General features: G+C 39.9%; 1 protein-coding gene across 1 annotated transcript in view; it reads left to right on the top strand.

Moving 5' to 3' along the window:
* FOXO1 (forkhead box O1) overlaps nt 1-18,938 on the top strand; it is a 100,920-nt gene extending 81,982 nt beyond the window's left edge. The window contains exons 2-3 of the mRNA XM_067563049.1: nt 12,749-14,099; nt 14,470-18,938. Coding sequence (XP_067419150.1) covers nt 12,749-14,086 — 1,338 coding nt within the window. The 3' untranslated portion in view covers nt 14,087-14,099; nt 14,470-18,938. The remainder of the gene's footprint in view (nt 1-12,748; nt 14,100-14,469) is intronic.
* The last annotated feature ends 579 nt before the right edge of the window (nt 18,939-19,517 follow it).

Below are 19,517 nucleotides of genomic sequence, written 5' to 3'. Positions count from 1 at the left end.
GATATTAAACATGCTGTGGTGGTTTTTGAAGAATTGGGTGTTGGCCCCAGTGTCCTGGTTATATACCTGTTTCTGTTCTGTTCTGTTTCCTCTTGCAAATTCAGTTGCATAAAGCGTTTTCTTCCTGTTTTAGACTGAGGTAGTGTTGGTGTTCCACAAGTGCCTAAGGTACCCAGTCACAGACCAGGGCCCCACTGTGCTAGGCAGAACACTGAAGTGTGTAAGGTAAAAGACAACAGATGGATACAACGAAAGGATAGGAGAACTACACGGAAATAACAAGACTGGTCAGTGTGAAATGCTGTGGTCAGAGCACATCATAGTCAAGTTTTTTTTGTTTTTGGCCTAGTTTTGCTATAAGCTGTTCAGTAACTGCTGTAGTTGCATTTCATTCCAGAAGTGGGTGAAGTGATTCCTGTGTGTATGTGGCACGTGTGTACTATGGTACCTGTGTGCACATATCCAGGAAATGCAAAAGTAAAGGATCCCCGGCCACATTAACTTTGTCCATCTTGTGCACAAATAGTTTGCAGTTATGAATACTTTTATGAGGTAAGTGCATTTTAAGTGAGACCCTTGAGTGTCCTGGCTTTTAGAGTTTAAATTCTCACAGTAACACAGCTTTTAAAACTGAAAGGTTTTTTTCCCACCACAAAAAAAAAAAAAAAAAGAGTAAAGGGTTGCGGAGGGAGGAGGGGAAGTAAAACCAAAGTTAAGTGATCTCTGTTTGCAGATGCAGTTCTGTATGAAAGTAGAATTGTAGTTAAACTAGTAAATTTATTTTTCAATTAATATGGATCTGCGAAGTGTGCTGTATAACCTACATTAATGAAGCCAGGGAATTCCACCTTTTCCAAAATTGGGATAGGGAGGAGAAACAATGCCTTCTGGTTTTTCTGCCCTCCACTTGCTTGCCAAGCCTATCTCTAACAAATAATATTCTGCCTCCTATGAAGAAGGTCATTGAACCCTTGTTTATGCCTTAAAGTAACATTGTTTAGCGTCAGTGATCTAAACACTTCTTTGCACAAGGCTTACAGAGCATCACAATGTTATACAAACAGATGTCATAAAAAAAGCAGTGATGGAATTAATGTTTCTCACACCGGAGAACTTCAAACTAAACATATCTCAAAGGCAGTCTCTAAGATGATGGCAGCAATATGAAGATACATAGTTATCGACCATGAATTCTGTGTGCACTTAAGACAAGTATACTACTCTGACAATCCAAATTACAAGTGCATCAGTATACCTGGTTGTTGCCCAGAATAGTGGTAGTATAATCTGGCTTCTCCACTGTCTGTATGTGTAGCTAACTGGCTCCAGGGAAAAGAAGTGCTCTTCTTGCACTTCTCCAGTAATGGAGTCGGTATTTGTGCTTCTGTGACCCTGTTCATGTGGAATAAATGAACAAATCTGAGACATGGAGGGATTCCCTAAGAGATCATTGGGTGCATCGTACATCTGTCTCCTCCTCTCCTTTAACGGTTCCACAGTGGGCTCAAAGTAAAGTGCCATGTTCTATGGTGAAAAATGCATAAGCCTCCAAAAAAGATTTATAGGAAAATGGCCACTTCAATCTGAGTCTCAGCCCTTTTCCTTACCATCATTTCAGGAAAATCCAAGAATTCAGAGGTGCTACCCAAAGCCTAGTGGCTAAATAGAAAAAAAACCATGAGTCCATCTTCCTAATCTGCAAATTCCAGCCATATTAAGCACTGAAGTACTCATGTATTTAAAAAAACAACAACCCAAAACCCTTAACTGAAAAACAGTGTGGGAAGAGGGCCATCTGACTCATTTTATCCTGCACATCTTCTCTTGTGCCCCAGCTTACATGGAGACCTTGCTCTGGAGAGAAGGCAGGAACAAAATGGGAACAAGATAAGGAAATGATTTGTCAGACTCAGACTTACGTTGTTCTGTCCACTTGGCTCTAGAGGATGTCATCTAATTAGAGTGGGAACCTCTCAGTAACCTGAATGCCTTAGTAGACAGCTACAGAGGATCCGCGGTGTTCACCAATGTAACTCAAATGCGGTCATCCTATCTAAGGAACTTTATCATCCATGGTAAAGGAAATAGCGATTCCTAATGAAGGAGATTTCCTTCACAGGGACTCCATAGGCAGGAATTGGGGGGACTCATCCCTGAGAGCAAACTGAGTCTACATTAGCAGCTCTGAGATCATCACTGGTATCCATGTGCTTTGCAGAGAGGTTCTGGCATGGATGTGTTTCTTCTACAAGCTAAGAAGATGCACAAACTGAGACCCACTCAAACATTTTTTTCTTTGGTCCCACGTGCATCTGATGTATCCATAGAGACTTTTTTGCTTTTTGTCTAAAGTGGTAGGTTATCACATAGTATCCCGCAGGTGTATTTGGCTCCATACATGGAACTAAGACATGCAGGAAAAACTGCTAAGTTTCCAAATACACTGGGAGGAAAGTTCCTTGGTGAGTCAATGGACAAGGTGATGGCAGGGTTCTCAGGCAAGAATAAAAAGGCACTCCAACCCTCTCGGCAGTACAGGAGGGAGCACCAGCTGTTTTATAAGATCAAACAGTCCTTTCATAGCTTTCTCCCCAATGTACAGCAGAAGGGATATCCAGAGGCAGATGGTGCAAGGGTCAGGAGTGCCTGATTCGCCAATAAAGGAGAATTTTCAGGTCAGCCTTCATTAACCTCAAAGCAAAATGTTTGACTTCCAACCCAAGTAGCCTAAAGAAGATCCCACTGGGGACAGTCTCTGTCTCTACAGAGAGAGACGACAAGCTACTACATCAGTCATTATCCCGGGTAGTTCCCTTTCACTTAATATGAGCCTCCAAACAAAGACTTAAATTTTTCTAGCCGTTTACTCCTAAAGCCCTAATGTGATGACTTGTTTTTTAATCCATTTTCCTTTCCTCAAAGCCCTCCCAGTGCTCACTTCGCCTAACATAATAAAGACATAATATTTTATTTAAATTTGAAAATAAAATATTATTGTCTTTATGTAAATACATTTCTCATTTCACGGGCACACATTAAGACTAGCCTCCTACCATATTGCATCTTGTGGGTGGAAGGGTGTTTCTAGTATTTTAAGAATCATCTGTAGTCTAAAAAGAATTGATATATTTAGTTCACATGTGGACTTCTGCATGTCAATTGGAGCTAAAACAGTTTAACTAATCAGCTTTTTATTTAAAAAAGAAAGGCTTTCTCTAAACAGCACCACACTCCCTGTCTGTGATGATTTGGGTGTTACTGGAGAGAGTGGCAAAGGCTGTCTGTTAAACAGGAAATTAGTGATTAACATTTTTGTCCTGGTGATCATAATCATTCGTGCTGTCTGGAAAAACAAAACAAAACAAAAAAGTCACACCCATTAGTCTCCCGTAATAGTTGTGGACTAATATTTTTAAATGATTTCCAGGGATTCTGGCACTGGATCGGTTTTCTGCTACTTTGTTAATATTTAGCGTCCTCCTTTCACAGCTAGTCTGCAAATCTCAGAACCTTTTATAATTGGTTTTTATTCATATCATAGTTCAATATTTTATGAATCTCAATTCTAAGCAAATTCCATTGTTTATATATAAAGTATCCAGTTCATATACTGCATTCAATCAATGTAGGCTAAATTTTTTAGTGGAGGGGCTACCTTTCTGTGTCTCACAAATGTCTTTAACTATCAATACGGTGCTTTTCACTGCAAACAATTCTGATTGTCCTGTGTTGCAGTCCCTCCAGTACAATCTTGTTCCCATTAAAAGTAATATTAGCAAGTATTCGTGTACATAGTGTACAATATATTAATATTACACTCAGTGTGATGCTGGGAATCCGTTTTATACAAAGTGTAGTTATAAAGGTTTAATTGGCACTCATTTGGGTGATCTACATAAATTGCTAGTGGCTAGTGGCTTTGCCTTTATTGGAAATAGAAAATAAGTAAGTGTGACATATCAGCATGAGTTTGGGATGGACGCATTACTGTCCCTTTCTCTGTATTTGAGTGTACATTCTATGTCGTTTACAGTTCTGGTGTGTTTACACAGATCCTTTCCTCACCCTTCTGAGGCAAATAGGAAATATTATCCACCCAGTTTTACAAATTGGAAAACTGGAGATAGAGAGGTTTGTACGTTACCTGCCCAAAGCCCCCTGGTGAGTTGGTGGCAGATCTGGAATTAGAAATCTGAAGCTCTTCATAGAGTGTGTGTCGATGTGGATCCTGCTGTTGGTACATGTGCATGTGAGATCAGTCCTTTGAAGAGAAGTGCCTATTACGGATGTTCATGCACTCTCTGCCTCCTTGTGCTTCTGTGCAAGGGCATAAAGAGCAGGGCGGCTGAGACCCTCAGTTCCTTCTTACTAACTGTGGCAGCCACACAGAACCTACTGAGTATCTGACCTGCTAGTCTTTAGCCTTGACTAAATCTTCTCAAACTTCTTCAAAGCTCTTTTGTTTCATCTGTGAAGATCTGCTGCAAAAGGAATTGGACCTGTCTGGACTGAAAATAGATGGTCAGAGTCCCCTGTGCATGCTGCCTCCATTCGCCATAAAACCTTCGTACACGACACCTCAACGTGGTGAATTCTAAGATAGTGGGCTCCAGGCCCTGCCTTTCTGTGACAGATTAATCCCACTGAAAAGTGAGCTCAGCAGGTGCCTCTTTTTTGTCCAGGAGAGGCCCATGTACTGAGTAGATAGATGCTCAGTATGCTTGTTGTTCTCAGTGAGAATGTGTAAGTTGCAAGATGTGAGGTTGAAACTTCATCTGTTGGGACAGTTTATGAGGTGGTTTCTTCAGAGGTCTGGCATTGGACAAACCAGCTTCCCATGTGTTACATCTTCCAGAAGACAAGCATTAGCACTGATACCAGCACCAAAGCAAAATCCACCGGTGGAGAAAACACCAGCGCCAAAGCAGATATTGACACCTCCATTACTGAAGTCCGGCACCAAGAGAGGCCACTGTGAACACAGAAGCAGAGCATCCAGGCATTGCTCAGTGCCTTCACATGTGGTCAGTCTTCTTAATGCCTCATGAGGAAGAACCACTAAGCCACAGGTGGCCTGGAGAGCTGGTGGTACAGAGCAGCTTGTGGCATAGAAAAATGCCTCCGACACCGACCCTTGTACCAGTGATCCAAGAGGCATGTACGCTTACACATGAACCAAGGCTACTAGATGTGCCTCTGCAAGAGCCAGGACTGTGTTCAGGATAGAAGCAGATCCTGGTACTGAGAGCACCATATACTTTGGTGCCTCTTCAAGAGGAAACCTCCTCCTTCCCTCCACCACCTCCTTTGGGTAAAGAACCCTCTCATCTGAGATCCATGGGTAACACCACTGAACGGTGGTGGGTTCCCCCTAAAAAGCTCAGCTGCTGCCTCATTAGGAAGGGCACTGACTAGCTAATATCAAACAAGTCTGTCACATTCTTATGGCATATTGCCATGGCCCTACAGGATTTATTATTTATTTATTTATTTATTTATTTGTTGTTATTATTATGATCCTACGGGTTTGCCCTCACATTCTTCTAGCAGCCTGTCTCCACTACACTCTAGGAACAGGTGGAGATCACTCTCCCCAGCAACATTTCTACCCAGGCCAAACCACTGACAATTGTGAAGGAACTGAGGGAGGATTGTGGCCCCCCCCCCCCCCCCCCCCCCCCCCCAATCACTGCCCCATTGACTTGCAAGATACTATGAGGAAGCAGAGGGCACATACACAGCCCTAATGGGCAGGGCTATTCAAAATACTTTGATCTTACGTATATGAGGTGCACACGTGCCAATTGAGGGATGCAAGTTGACAACATCTTGCAGAACCACAATTATTGTAGGTAAGTTACCATTCTTTTCCACTTCCCAGCACCATCTTTCTATATGGCGAAAATAAAGCCAAGCTAAATTGTACGTATTTTTCTTAAGCTTGTAGGCTTGTCCGTATTTATAAATCCAGATATACTCCAGTGGAGATATTTTCTCAGATGCTCCCCCTCACCCGCCCAGTTAAAATATATCTTCAGAGAACAATTTACATTGTAACGATGTGAAAACTACAAAAAAAAAAAAAATTAGTTACTCTTTAGAAAAGTCTGGAAAATGAAGAAAGGGTATAGTTTTCAGGCATAAGCCAATTCATTTTGAGTTGCTTGTTTATTAATACATTTATAGCCTTGCCTTTAAATTCAGTATATTAGCAACTGAACTCAGTGTCACAGGGAAAAGAGGGGATTGAGAGATTTTTTACCTCATTTTAAAATTAGTTGAAGTAAATTACATCTGAAAAATTTGTGCATTGACAGAAACAAATAGCTTCCATGGGTTTCCTTAAATTTTATTAGCTACTATTTGCTAATTACAAAGTCAGTACCGTATTTGTGAATAGCAGTTATACATTTTGACTCTCAAATAAGTAAATAACAGCAAGCACATGCATAAACCATAGTATCTATACTGAAATACAGCAGAGTCAATTTTTTTCAAAGGTCAAATAGAATTGGAGACTTCGTTAACTTTCTTTTAGTATCACAATATAGAATCAAAACCAAGGAGCATCCCACAGGAGGCAGCAGTCCTACCATATTCATAATCTGATAAAATTTCAGCTTGTACGTTTTGAAATTTAACTCACATACTTTGCTTGTACACATAGTTTAAATACCATTTGCTGCTGTTCATGTATTTCAAATCAAGTTTAAAGGTTTTACTTCAAATTTAATAAAGAAAACCCAGTTTTTAAGTGATCTTCAGCAAAAAAGATATACACAGGAGCTTGGCTGGTGATTCAGAAATGAATGCCTCTGAATCTTGACAACCACACTTGCTTATCTTGCTGCCAAGTTCCATTGCTGAAACTCTACTTTTATCGGTCATGTTTGCGTCTGGCAAAGGTTTGTAGACACAACATCATTAACAGCAGTGCATATTTTCACAAGATTTACCTCTTCAACACTTTTTCCAAATTAGTAAATCATAGCTTCTTTAATGTCCTGCTGGCTGTGTGAAAAACAGGAATTTATGTAACAGGCTCTGTGCTGTAAACTTTTTCCTGTTAGGAAAATTTTTTTTATTGTTGGCAAAGTTAGGAGACAGCTCTGTTACTCAAAGAGTGACCTCAAATGTCCTCAGTACAATAATACAAGTTTATAACCTTTTTGATGACTAAGGAATTGCAGTAATTTCTTAACTATTTAACACTTCTTTTTTTTAGGGAAGAAGGAGCTAAATGTTGTTGCTGCATTTATATGGCCTAGTGTTTTGTGTGTTTGATACATTTGTTTGATAGTAAACACTAAATCTGTGCCAACATGGAATATGTTTACAAAATACAATAAAAAATGAACTAGTGCAGGAGGCTATTTAAATAACAGCCTTACAGAACAACTTTCTTGAAACATTTTAAATTTGTAATGTTATCAGCCTTTAATTCAGCTGTATCTCAATATTGGGAACAAAGGACTGGGTTTGTCTGCGTTTTCTAGGAGATCCAGTTATTTGAAATTATTGACTCTCTGTTGCCATATGGGAGACCTTGGTTGAATATTCTGGTCTATCCTCTTGACATTGAGCTATTGTCACTCGAGTGCTTCAGATGCAGTGAGTTCAGCCTATACAAGGGGCAACAGTGAACTTTATGGTTGACCAAAGAGTGACATTTGGAACTCTAAAGGAATTGTTTGGTTCTCATTGGCTTATCGCTAGTAGCTAACATGCCATATGTGGCAAAGAGCAGGGCGCATTAGGTCTGGGTCCAGCTAGGTGCTGAGAGCCCTAAATGCCCAGTGAAAATGATGGCAGTTGAGGTGCAGAACATCCATAGGCAGTATTATCACCTAGCAGGATTGGGGGCCTATGAGAATAAAAAATGGTGATCCCCTTTGTTCCTGCTAGAGTACACCTCTTTGGGTCAGAGATGAGAGACAGAGAGTATCCCAAAGAGGGGCATATCCCCATTCTAACTATTTCATATTAGAGAGCTTGGTTTAAAACGAACAAACAAAAACATCCCCTTCAAAATGGAGGATGGAAATTCTGTCATTAATGTTGATATGTATTCTTTAATTGGCTCACTTTTAAACAAAAGATTTACATTTTTTGTTTCTAAAATTCTTCTAGACTCTCTGCAACAGAGATGCTGCTCACGTTTGCAGCAGAGCATTTGGCACCTTACTGGCATTAGCCCTATTGTGGAGTTTTGAAGATCTTCTGTGTAACTGACCCTGACAGCCTTTCCAGCAGATGGAGTGGGAGAGGATCCTGCCACTGCTGACTAGCAGGCAGCATTTTGTACCTCCACCGAGGTATAGGTCTGCCACTGCCGCTGCATGGAAAAAGAAATGCCCCAGGTTGCTAGAACCATTGCCAGGAAGGTATAGCTGCACTCACAGACTTGTCTTTCTCCTTCAGATGGAACAAGAGAATGGGCTACCCTCCTGGAGCTGTTTTATTTGGCCCCAAGAGCTGGAATATAAGAGAGAGGAGTTGAAGAGCTGGGGCATCCATGATAGCTCATCTCCACATGTGGCAGAGTCCCTCCCCACAAAAGAGAGCTCTCTGACTGGGGTCCCATAGCAGCTGGGGACTTTGGATGGTTGGTGGCGTACTGTGGGGTGTGGGGGGGCCAGGCCCCTGGCTGCCAGCCTGCGGGGGGGGAGGGGGGTGCCGAGCCGACCCTTCACCGATGCACAGGAGGTGCGGGACGCAGGTGGCTTTGAGGGGTGCCCCTCAGCACCTCCTCCACTCTGTGCATCATGAGGAGCTGGCCCGGCACCCTTCCCCCACTCCGGCGCCAGACTACGGGACTGGAGTGGTGGGTAAATGCAGAGCTGGGGGCAGGGCCAAGCCTGTATTTGCACCCTCCCCAAGCCTCTTGCTTCCCACCTCCCCAGGGCAGCTGGGGGGCAGTGCCGGGGCCCCTTCTTATCCTGCGCGGAGGGGTGTGTGTGTGTGTGTGTGTGTGTGTGTGTGTGTGTGTGTTTGCGCGCGCACGCACAAATGCAGGCTTGGCTCCCGGGCGCCGGAGACCCTCAGTATGCCACTGCGAATGGTTGGGAGACAACACTCTAAATTTCTTCTCTGGTCTCAACCAAGTTAGCGAGCTCTCTTCCATCTGGTTGTTGCTACACAGCCACTGTGATTGCCACTTCTCATCTATAAGCAGGATAGGCAGTGAGATGTACTCAGTTGAGTAATGGTAGCTTTGTGGAAAGGGTGGTTGTATTAATTTCAGTGGAATAAATGGACTCAGAGAGTCAAAGGTGTTCACGTGGCCCTGTCAGTGTACAACACTAACACTTAAACGTAACTCTGGGTTTTGAGTACAGAGACCTTGGCTCCCTAGTCCCATGGCAAACACATTAAAAATTTCATGTGAGAATTTGGCAATGTATTGATTAGGATACATGAGATAGAGAATCAAAAAGAAAATGTAAAGCATTTTGGAATTGAAATTGGATTACATAACCACTCGGTGTGATACATTGTGATTTAAAGTTCCTTTTTCAGAGAGAAGATATTGGTTAGTATCTTTTGTGAAATAATCCTTTGTGGGAAGAAAGGGTTTGTTCTGTTGTTGAATTTTGAGTTGATCCTGGGACTGGTGATTACTTTTCCTGCCTTTGACAAAACAGAAACAAGCGGGAAAGAAGACCTAGGGTAGTAAAGGTGGGGGACTACGGCTTTTTGTTGACATTCTCATGACTCAAGGCAGCTGGTCAGTAACAGGCAGAAGCTTTGAGTTGCCAGGCCACTCACGACAGCTCTTGCTCTAGAGACCCTCGCTTTGTTCCCTGCTGTGTGATATCATCTGGTTGTCCCAGTCAGGTTCCTTTTTCACCAGTCCTTCTCAGGCATCTTATCCCATTCTACTGCTACAGTTGGTCTCAGGATCAGGAGAAAAGCTGGGAGAGGATAGGAGGACAAACAAGAACACACAAAGGAAGGAAAGACTGAGCAGAAGCTCACATGTATCAATGCGTGGTTCTCGTTGGTCCAGCAGTGATGGTCAGGAGACCCAACTGGTATTCTGAGGTCTGGGTGTCAAGATGGTCCTTGCAGCTCACCAGTGAAGGGCAGAGTCTCTGGAGTGAAGCAGAGGCCTTTCAGCCTTTCCTGAGGAATCCCTAAGGATTGCATTTTGCCATTTTAATCCCTAAAGTCTCTCTTAAGTACTCAAAAAGGGGGTGATGGGAGGAATAAGTCATCTTCTCGTATCATATTTTGCCCGTCAATTAGGCCTAATTTCCAGCACACCAATTTTGATCCATTATTTTCCAGTTCCATTATCTTCTTGTTTACAAATCACAATGGTCATTGGGTCTGATTGGTAGGCCCTCTTATTTGCACTAATCTTGTCTTTCTGCATCTTTTTGTGCCCTTTCAGTCTCCATTCACTGTTGTAGGTATTGTAACATTTTAAGCTTTCACCCAGTTTCTGATATTTGAGCTCACAACAGGGGGTAAACCGGCTAGACCACAATTCTGACAACCGAGCACTTGCCCTGCAGCAGCATAAGAGGAGGGAAAGCTCCCGGGGTTGTTCAGGACTGGAAAAAGTGCAGCTGGAGACTTATCTGTTCTCCACCTATCAGTTTCCAGCGGCCGGGTAGTCTTAGCATGAGGATAGTTTCTGGGGGATGCTGTCCCCTCTCCCTCATGTGGGATACTTGGTTATTGGGGTCCCCCCTGAAGCTTCATTCCTCCTCGCTTTTGGCTCATGTGCTTAAGGAAGAATACCAGGAAGGCATCCTAATTTTTTTTTATCCTCTGAAGACTCATCTTTTTCCAGTGGGCTACAAGTGTGGCTGGCATCTTGACGAGAAGTGGCTCCAGCTCCTTAAGGAACATTTAAGTAGACAGATGGCACCTTTCTTGCCTTCAGCTGGAATGGTGGTCTTGGGCGTGGCTATGCAAAATTCTACAATCTCATACTGTCGATAAGCAGGATGCTGGGGATCTCCGGGGGTCAGTGGCTTTTCTGAAGCAATTCATGGCTCGGAAAGTGACTAGAAGCTCCAGAGCCTTTGGTTAAGATATGAGCAGTGTCATTGTGTCATCATTTAATGCTTGTGCCTTTGAGTATTAGAATGGTCAGTTTCACATTCTAAAATGTTCAAGGAGAAAAAGATGGTTTTAAGGATGAAGTTTAATTCTCCATAAGTCATGTTCCTTCTCTGCTGTTTGTCTTTCCTCATCGTTTGGCCATTGTGATTTTTATCTGTTTAACTTGGGACCTGATCCTGACATTATTTGTGCATGTGAAGTGAACTCATTGAGTTTCAGAGGGGTCTGTTTGCAGGGTTGGAGGCTTACGTGATTGTGTTGTTGAGGCTAGGTCTTGCTTTACCTTTAAAATGCTACCCATAACATTTGATATTAATAAATTCTGGATTTCCTTGCAGTTGCTGTCTTTCAGCAATCCCGGGTTTTAGCATAAATTTTGAGTTTTGTTTTAAAATATAAAGAAATCCAAGAACAAACTCTCTTAGAGAAAAATAAAGTTTTTGCAACTTGATTGTAATGAATCCAGTCTCATATGAGGCTTTGCATTGAGGCATTTTTTGTAAAAGATAAATTTTTGAGCTGATGAATAAACTGTTAGTTGCGTTAATCAATATTTTGTCACAAAAGTACAATTTTTCAAATGTTTGTTGTTTAGAAGTAACCCTTCTGTAGCTGTGGTATAATTACTGCAGGATAGTACAGTAGAACCTCAGAGTTATGAACTGACCAGTCAACCACACACCTCATTTAGAACCGGAAATAAACAATTAGGCAGCAGCAGAGATCCTTCCCCCCCAAAGCAAATATAGTACAGTGCTGTGTTAAATGTAAACTACTAAAAAAAAGGGGGGGGAGCAGCATTTTTCTTCTGCATAGTAGCGTTTCAAAGCAGTATCAAGTCAGTGTTCTGTTGTAAATTTTTGAAAGAACAACCATACACCATTTTGTTCAGCATTATGAACATTTCAGAATTACAAACAACCTCCATTTCCAAGGTGTTTGTAACTCTGAAGTTCTACTGTATGTGTGATTAGATAGAGAGTGTGTGTAGCTCATGTACTGGGTTAAAAAATCCATTCATTTAATAAAACTGCCTAAATGCTGGCTACATGTTAGAGGGGACTCATGCGATCAAGTTGAGAAACCAGTTTGCCAGTGAATTTTTCTGGTTTTAGTGCTCTCTTATCTGTCTTTAAATGCAGTACCCGGGTTTCAAAGTGATGACTCTGGCATGTGTCAATTTTTTTTGTACCTTTTATCATGTCAAATCCATTTAAACCATATGATAAACTATATGACAAAGTGTGGCTAACTCATTTAAGCCAGTTATGATCCAATATTTATACTTCTAAACGAGCCACCTTCCTGGCTTTATCATTACATTTATTTTCAAATTAAATTGAACATTGAAGGGATTTTTCTTTTCTTCTATGGAGGAGTTTAAAACCATGTAAATAAGGATTTCTAATAGAACCTGTTAGTAGTGCCACTGGTTGCCTTAAAAGGAGATTTGAGGTACAAAATGTTTTGAAATTCAGGTTACGTTAAAGGTTTTGAAGTATTCCTTTTTCTAAAAAGAGAGATTGGGTACAGCAGTTAAAAGTTTTGTACAGTCATAGTTATTTTTATAGCATCTTTCACACAAGTAGTGTCAGAATGGCTTGCTCATTTAAGAGTTACATGTTGAGATGGAGAGAACTTGCTCTTTCTTATACCTTCCTTTATTTTTCAGAATTCAATTCGTCATAACCTGTCGCTGCACAGCAAGTTTATCAGGGTGCAGAATGAGGGAACAGGAAAAAGTTCTTGGTGGATGCTCAACCCTGAAGGAGGAAAGAGTGGAAAGTCTCCCAGGAGGAGAGCAGCATCCATGGACAACAACAGCAAGTTTGCAAAAAGCAGAGGAAGAGCTGCCAAGAAAAAGGCAGCCCTTCAGTCAGGCCAAGAAGGAAATGGTGACAGCCCGGGATCACAGTTTTCAAAGTGGCCTGCAAGCCCCAGCTCACACAGTAATGATGACTTTGATAACTGGAGTACCTTTAGACCTAGAACTAGCTCTAATGCTAGTACAATTAGTGGAAGACTTTCTCCAATCTTGCCAGAACAAGATGATCTTGGGGATGGTGATGTGCATTCTATGGTATACCCTTCATCAGCAACCAAAATGGCTTCTACTCTACCCAGCCTTTCAGAGATGAGCAATTCTGAAAACATGGAGAATCTTTTGGATAATCTCAACCTCTTGTCACCTAGTACATCTCTGACTGTATCAACCCAGTCTTCACCAGCTACCATGATGCAGCAAACACCAGGTTATTCGTTTGCATCACCAACCACAAGTATAGGGTCACCAAATCCAGACTATCGAAAATTTACATATGCTCAAGATAGCATGAACTCTTTGCCCCAGATGCCTATGCAAACTCTTCAAGACAGTAAATCAAGCTATGGAACCATCAGCCAATATAACTGTCCTGCAGGACTCCTGAAGGAGTTACTAACTTCTGATTCTCCTCCTGATATCTTGGCATCAGTAGATACTGGTGTTTCTCAGCCTAGTGGTAGAGTGTTGGGCCAAAATGTGCTGATGGTCACAAATTCAGTGATGTCAGCATATGGTAATCAACCATCCCACACCAAAATGATGACTCCCAATGCCCACCCACACCAAGGACGTAATCAGCCAACATCTGCAGTTAATGGCCGTGCCTTGTCACACACCGTGAACACCATGTCACATACTTCAGGTTTAAATCGTTTGTCCACGGTGAAAACTTCATTACAAGTGCCTATGAGTCACCCAATGCATATGAATGCAATGAACCCGTATGCTGCTGTTAACAGTTGCAATGGCTACGGAAGAGTGGGAATTGTTTCTCTCCATCAGGAGAAGCTCCCCAGTGACTTAGATGACATGTTAATTGAACGGTTGGACTGTGACATGGAGTCAATTATTCGTAATGACCTTATGGATGGAGAAACATTAGATTTTAACTTTGACAGTGTGTTGCCTAACCAAAGTTTTTCACACAGTGTAAAGACCACCACACATAGTTGGGTGTCAGGCTAGGAATAAGTAGAAGGTAAATTCTCATACTATTTTTTTAAAAATCTGAAGTTTAGAGAGAAAGTACAGGCTTTAATAGATTTGGAATTGCTTAATGTTCATAGTTTCCTGTGTCATATGCTTGCATCTACTATCACTTTATGTTGTCTAACTTGTTAGCTTTTTAATTAATTGTAAATTACATTAGGCTTACACATATGCAGTGAGGCTACCTAATATAGTCTTTTAGTATTTATTTGGACAGTTAGAAGTAGGGGTGTGTGTAAGTTTTCTCTCTTGTCTGACTTATAAAATATGTGCTCCAAAAGCTCTATCTTGGGGAGGCGGGTTTGTGAACGTTAATTTTGGTTTTTGTTTCATTGTGTTTTCTTTTCTTTTTTTCCTAGGCTACAATTTAAATCTCTTCAGACTTGTCTGACAACAGGAACTGAGAAAAGCAGTCCAAAGATGTCCTTCACCCTCTTTTTAGTTTTCTTGATAAAACTGTTCATTTTTTCCTTTCGTCAGAATTGGCAGCAAAGAGAGTTTTCCTGTACAGGATGTTTGCCCAGTGTTTGCAGGTTATGTGCTGCTGTAGATAAGAACTGTGCCATTGGAAATTTCATTACTCTGAAGTGCCAAATTCACTACACCATATATTCACAGAAAATACTTTTGCATCATGTTGTACTTTCGGTTTTTGTACAGTACATGGAGAATTGTTGGGGGTTTTTTTGTTTTGTTTTTTAAAGAATATCTGTTTGGTCCGAGAAAAATAAACTTTTTGTAATACTGTGATGGTCTCATACCCCAAGTAAGTTTAACTTTTATTGATATTACCTGTGTTCTGCTGAACTTATGAATTGAGATAACTGTGGACTTTGTTTTGCAGCTATATGAACTGCCTTGTATTTGTTAAAATTGCTACACATTTCACATGAGAAAAGAGTGGCCTGTTAAATAAGATCCAGCTAAGCTCATTGAATAGTTAATGTTCAAAACAAACAATAGATAAAGTGCTAATTGGTATGTTACTGATCTTTTAATTATGTAAATGTATGCAAACATATATGTGGGTCTGAGTTCCAGATTACTGAATGTTATTGTTGGACTTGAGAGAATATTTGGAATGGTTTTAAAGCTATTTTGTTTTGATAATTAAAGTCTACTTTGTTACATAGCCTCCCTACAAATTTACAGAATCCAAGATCTGGCAGCATTCAGAACCTTCATTTGTACAGTATTTTAATTGGATGAAGTAAACATTTTTCTATATTTGCTTAGCACCTGAGAGTGCTACTTAAGAAAGAAAAAAGCATAATGAGTACCTTGGATACAAAACATTTCTGTCCCATATTTTTTTGGCAGGAGAGTGATATATAGATAAAGACACTTTCCGTTTTGTGTTTAGGAAGTATTTAATCAGTTTATAACATGCATTTTTATAAATTTCATTGGCTTCTATTACCATTTTAATTCTGACTACCACAAAGTGTTAAGTATTCATTGTTAGAAGCTTGTACAATGTTTCATGCTGTATTTATTTCATGGAGGTCTCATAATGTTTGTGGATTCAAGAGCAGGACCTTTGTTTTAAGAACATTCACATTTTTAATAAAGTTAATGACAGAATTTCCATTTGTGTTTAGCATTAGTTTTAGGGGTCTGTTAGCATTTTTATTACCACACTCTATTTTAGGGGGTTGAAAGTGCTACTTTAAAGCTACATGTGGGATAAAACTTGCATTATACAACGTTTCAGGGCAAGGACATATTTGTACTTTTCCATTTCTGGGGGTGTGTGGAAAAAGATGAGTGAAGTAGCAAAGTGACATAAACACAAGAGTTGTAAGGAAGAGGGATAGCTTCAGGGCTTGTCTTCACTTACCTTGGAGATTCGATGGCAGTCGACCGGAGTTACGCAAGCTATGCAGAAAACTTGGGTAACTCCCGTCAACTTCTCTGCTTCTGTTCTGCGCACCATCTTCACTGTACTGCGCCCCGTCGATGCAGCGCTACGCCACTTGAGAAGGTGGTCTTAATACGTCAATTTCTGGATCGATTGAGCGGGTCTTCACTGACTGCTCAGTCGATCCAGAGAAGTTGATCTGACGGTGGCAAATTTGCCACTGTCAGTGAAGACATAGCCTTAGTTACTAATGCTTTGGTCCTGCAAACCTTTACTTTCAGGTGATTGGGCCCACTGACAGCTTCGTGAGGGTTTACAGGATTGGGCCTTTACTTGGTAAATATTTGCTGTATTTACATAGTTAAATTGTGTTTTGAGGGGTGATGAATGAGGGTGGTAAGCCTCGCTGTCTGCCACTGGTTACTGCACATTCTTTGTATTGAAAAACAAACATACAAACCCTGAGGATTTTTATTCTGTACTTACAATATTTAAGATTTTTACAATAGGCCCAGGGGGTGGAAATGAATTTTTCTGCTGTATTATTTTCAAATGACCCATAATTTGAAAGTGATTATAATCCCAGTTTAACTCCCATTTTCTCCATGGTCATTCTCCATGATCATTTGTGGAATGTGCCAGGAGAGTGAAGATTAACAAATAACAAAACATAAAAAGTCCATGATATTTTACGGTTTTAGACTTTTACTGGGCTATGTAGTATAGTTATATATATATTTTTTTCCTTTAGCTCTGTGTTCCATCTAAATCACTTCTAATTACAATTGGTTCTCCAATTTAGACAACGTTATCAGCTGTCCTTACCGTTACTGCCACACTGCAGATTTTGCCACTGTGAAATTCTTCTTTGAACTTATTTTGAGCAATACAGTGTGTGCTCAGTGCTGGCAGATCACTAATACAGCCTGCATTTGTCTAATATCTTCCCTAACAAATTGATGTTAAAATTTGATCACAGCTCTTGACCATGGCACAAGCCGAAGATTCTTTGGGACCAGTTTCCAAAGAGCTGCCTTTTTTTGATGCATGTGCAAAATTTTTGCTCTCCGATGGGCATTGATTAGAGTAAGTGAAGTACTGAGTCATACAATTACTTGACCTTTATGTGCCAAATTTGGTTGCAAAAAAAGAGATCCTTTGAAATTTGACTCTCTTGCGCACCAGCCGAACATGCTACATTTAACAATTTACCTCTAATATTTTTATTGCTACTGTATAACTTCCGTGGATACAAATATATTTTTTCTTCTATAGCTATGATGAGCTTGAATGCAACAGTTCCTTAATTAAAATAGGCTGCAGGAAGTCCTGTTTGATCATTATCAGAATAGATACTTGTAGGTGGTGGGAGTTTTGGTTCTGCATTTTCTTTTAATTTTGTTTGTGTATCAAAAGTTCTAATATTTTTGCTTGTAACTGTGGGATACTGTGAAATCTAATGAAGAGTATGTCGTCTGTCTTGAAAGCAAACATTATGTGACCTCTAGTAATAAATTCTTTTCTGTAAAAGGACCGAACTTCTGGAGTAAATTAGTTTGTCAGAATTATTGTAAATGATTGCTTTGTGAATTGTGCAGATGATCTTACCTATGCAGCTTTGGTTTTGACTTTTCTCTGGTTTGTACTGTTATTAAAAGTATATTGTATTATAGAGCTGTTCAGATATTTTAAATATAAAGATGTATTGTTTCCATAATATAGCTATATGATACATGTTTAGATAATAGATGCATTAATATGAAAGCTCTGCTTTGATAAACTGACAATTTGCCTACATTTATAAGCAAAGTTGTAGTGCTCATTATTGGCTTAAGTCAACAGAGTATCCCTAAGAAGAGGAGAGAACTTAAAATTGGACCAATTATAAAATAGTATAAAATTTGCACTTGTTAAACCACTGGATGTATGTTAATACTTTTTTTATTTTTTTACTGATTTGAAGTTCATATTTTCATTAAGAAATTGTTAGGATTCTTAATTTATAACTGATTTTAGATAAAATGTTCTCGTGTTTTTTGTAATCATTACGTAAAAATGCAGTGTGGTTTATGCAAACAAACAAACAAAAATCCTTGGCATTAAAACCGGCCTCCTTTTTTGAGGGTGTTCCACAAACCAGCAATATATCCAGAGAATGGCTTGTAAATATGGCTAATTTTACTTGTGGATGGTGTAACAGCACTTCTGTCTTTCACTGCTCTTCTTCAGCAACATCGCAGAATTAAAGTTCATACTTGGATATTTTCAGAGAAGTGCCTGATGTACCTACAGACACAAGAACAATCCTTTACTGTTGTTGTATAAAGCCATACATGTACATAAATTATGTTAAAAAGGTTTTGTGTCCTTTCTTGTATACTGAGAATGAGATTTGTACCAGGATTCTACTTGTGATTAGCAGTTAACATATTCAAACACTGTAGTAATAAAATTCCTTAATGCCTAATATTTTTAATAATGATGATCCCATTTTGACAATCTTGGTGGCATTAGCAATTTTATGTGGAAAAATACCTCATGGTAACATGTCTTAGAGTTCAGCAAGTTGATACCATATTAATAAGCAAACACTAACTGCAAAATAGTTAACAAATTTTCCAGTACTTCAGGTAAGGGGAATTATCTCTTGGAATTTCTTCTGGAAATGAAACTGTATCAGGTACAGTAGCTTAATAGGGCTGTGTTATAAGTATTTTATCACAGTATATTGTGATAAAACTAACTTGTTTACAAGTCTTTGGGACTAAACGCAAGAAGAATCCATGCCTGAATTGACAAGATATATTGTGTAGAGATACTTTGTTGCTGGAAGATGCTTTACACAGCTCAAACATTGTTGCCATTGGTTCAACAAGCCTAGTTCAGAGAAAATTGCAAAAATTCCTGAAATCCCTTCAGAATGCATATTTGTAAGTATAAGCTTTTAATAAAATTGCTATGACATGAGCTGGTGGTTAGTGTATAAGAACATTATATAATATGTTTTAGAGAATGTGAAACGAAAACTTACATAAAACGACAGGAAGGAATTACTCTTAAATTAGCACACATTACAGATTAGATCCTAAAATCATTAGAGGTGAAAAGGGGAACTGGTTTTGGTGGGAGTGGGGGTGGGGTGGCAGCAGGACCTTTTTTAAAAAAAGGAGATGGAGCACATTATTATAACTTGAGGATGCTTACTCCAGAAATAACCAATGTGGCTGAATAAATTCTGAAATGGAAGAAGAGCTGTTTGTAGCAATTTTCTGAAGCCAAAGTTCTCAAGTTTATTATCCTGGGACATGGTGGTTTCAGGTTAACAACTTCAAGTTTCTGCTAATTTTCTGTGCTGAAAGAGATTAACCCCCCGCCCCCAAAAATGTATTGACCTTCTCTTTCTCTACTCTTATCTCTCCTTCTTTAGTTCCTTCTTTTCACTCCTCCCCATGTCTTCCCCTCCCCCACAGATTAGCAATGCTTTTTCCTCCCATGATACCTGCCATTTATAGGCCAAACTGTATGGTTGAACTGTTCTGCAAATAG

Source organism: Emydura macquarii, unplaced genomic scaffold (assembly GCF_026122565.2).
Source record: "Emydura macquarii macquarii isolate MOO-44397 ecotype Brisbane River unplaced genomic scaffold, CSIRO-AGI_Emac_v2 contig_2473, whole genome shotgun sequence".
In the NCBI taxonomy this organism is placed as follows: Eukaryota; Metazoa; Chordata; order Testudines; family Chelidae; genus Emydura; species Emydura macquarii.
The sequence above is the reverse complement of the archived record's forward strand: the minus strand, read 5'-3'. Positions and strand labels throughout refer to the sequence as shown.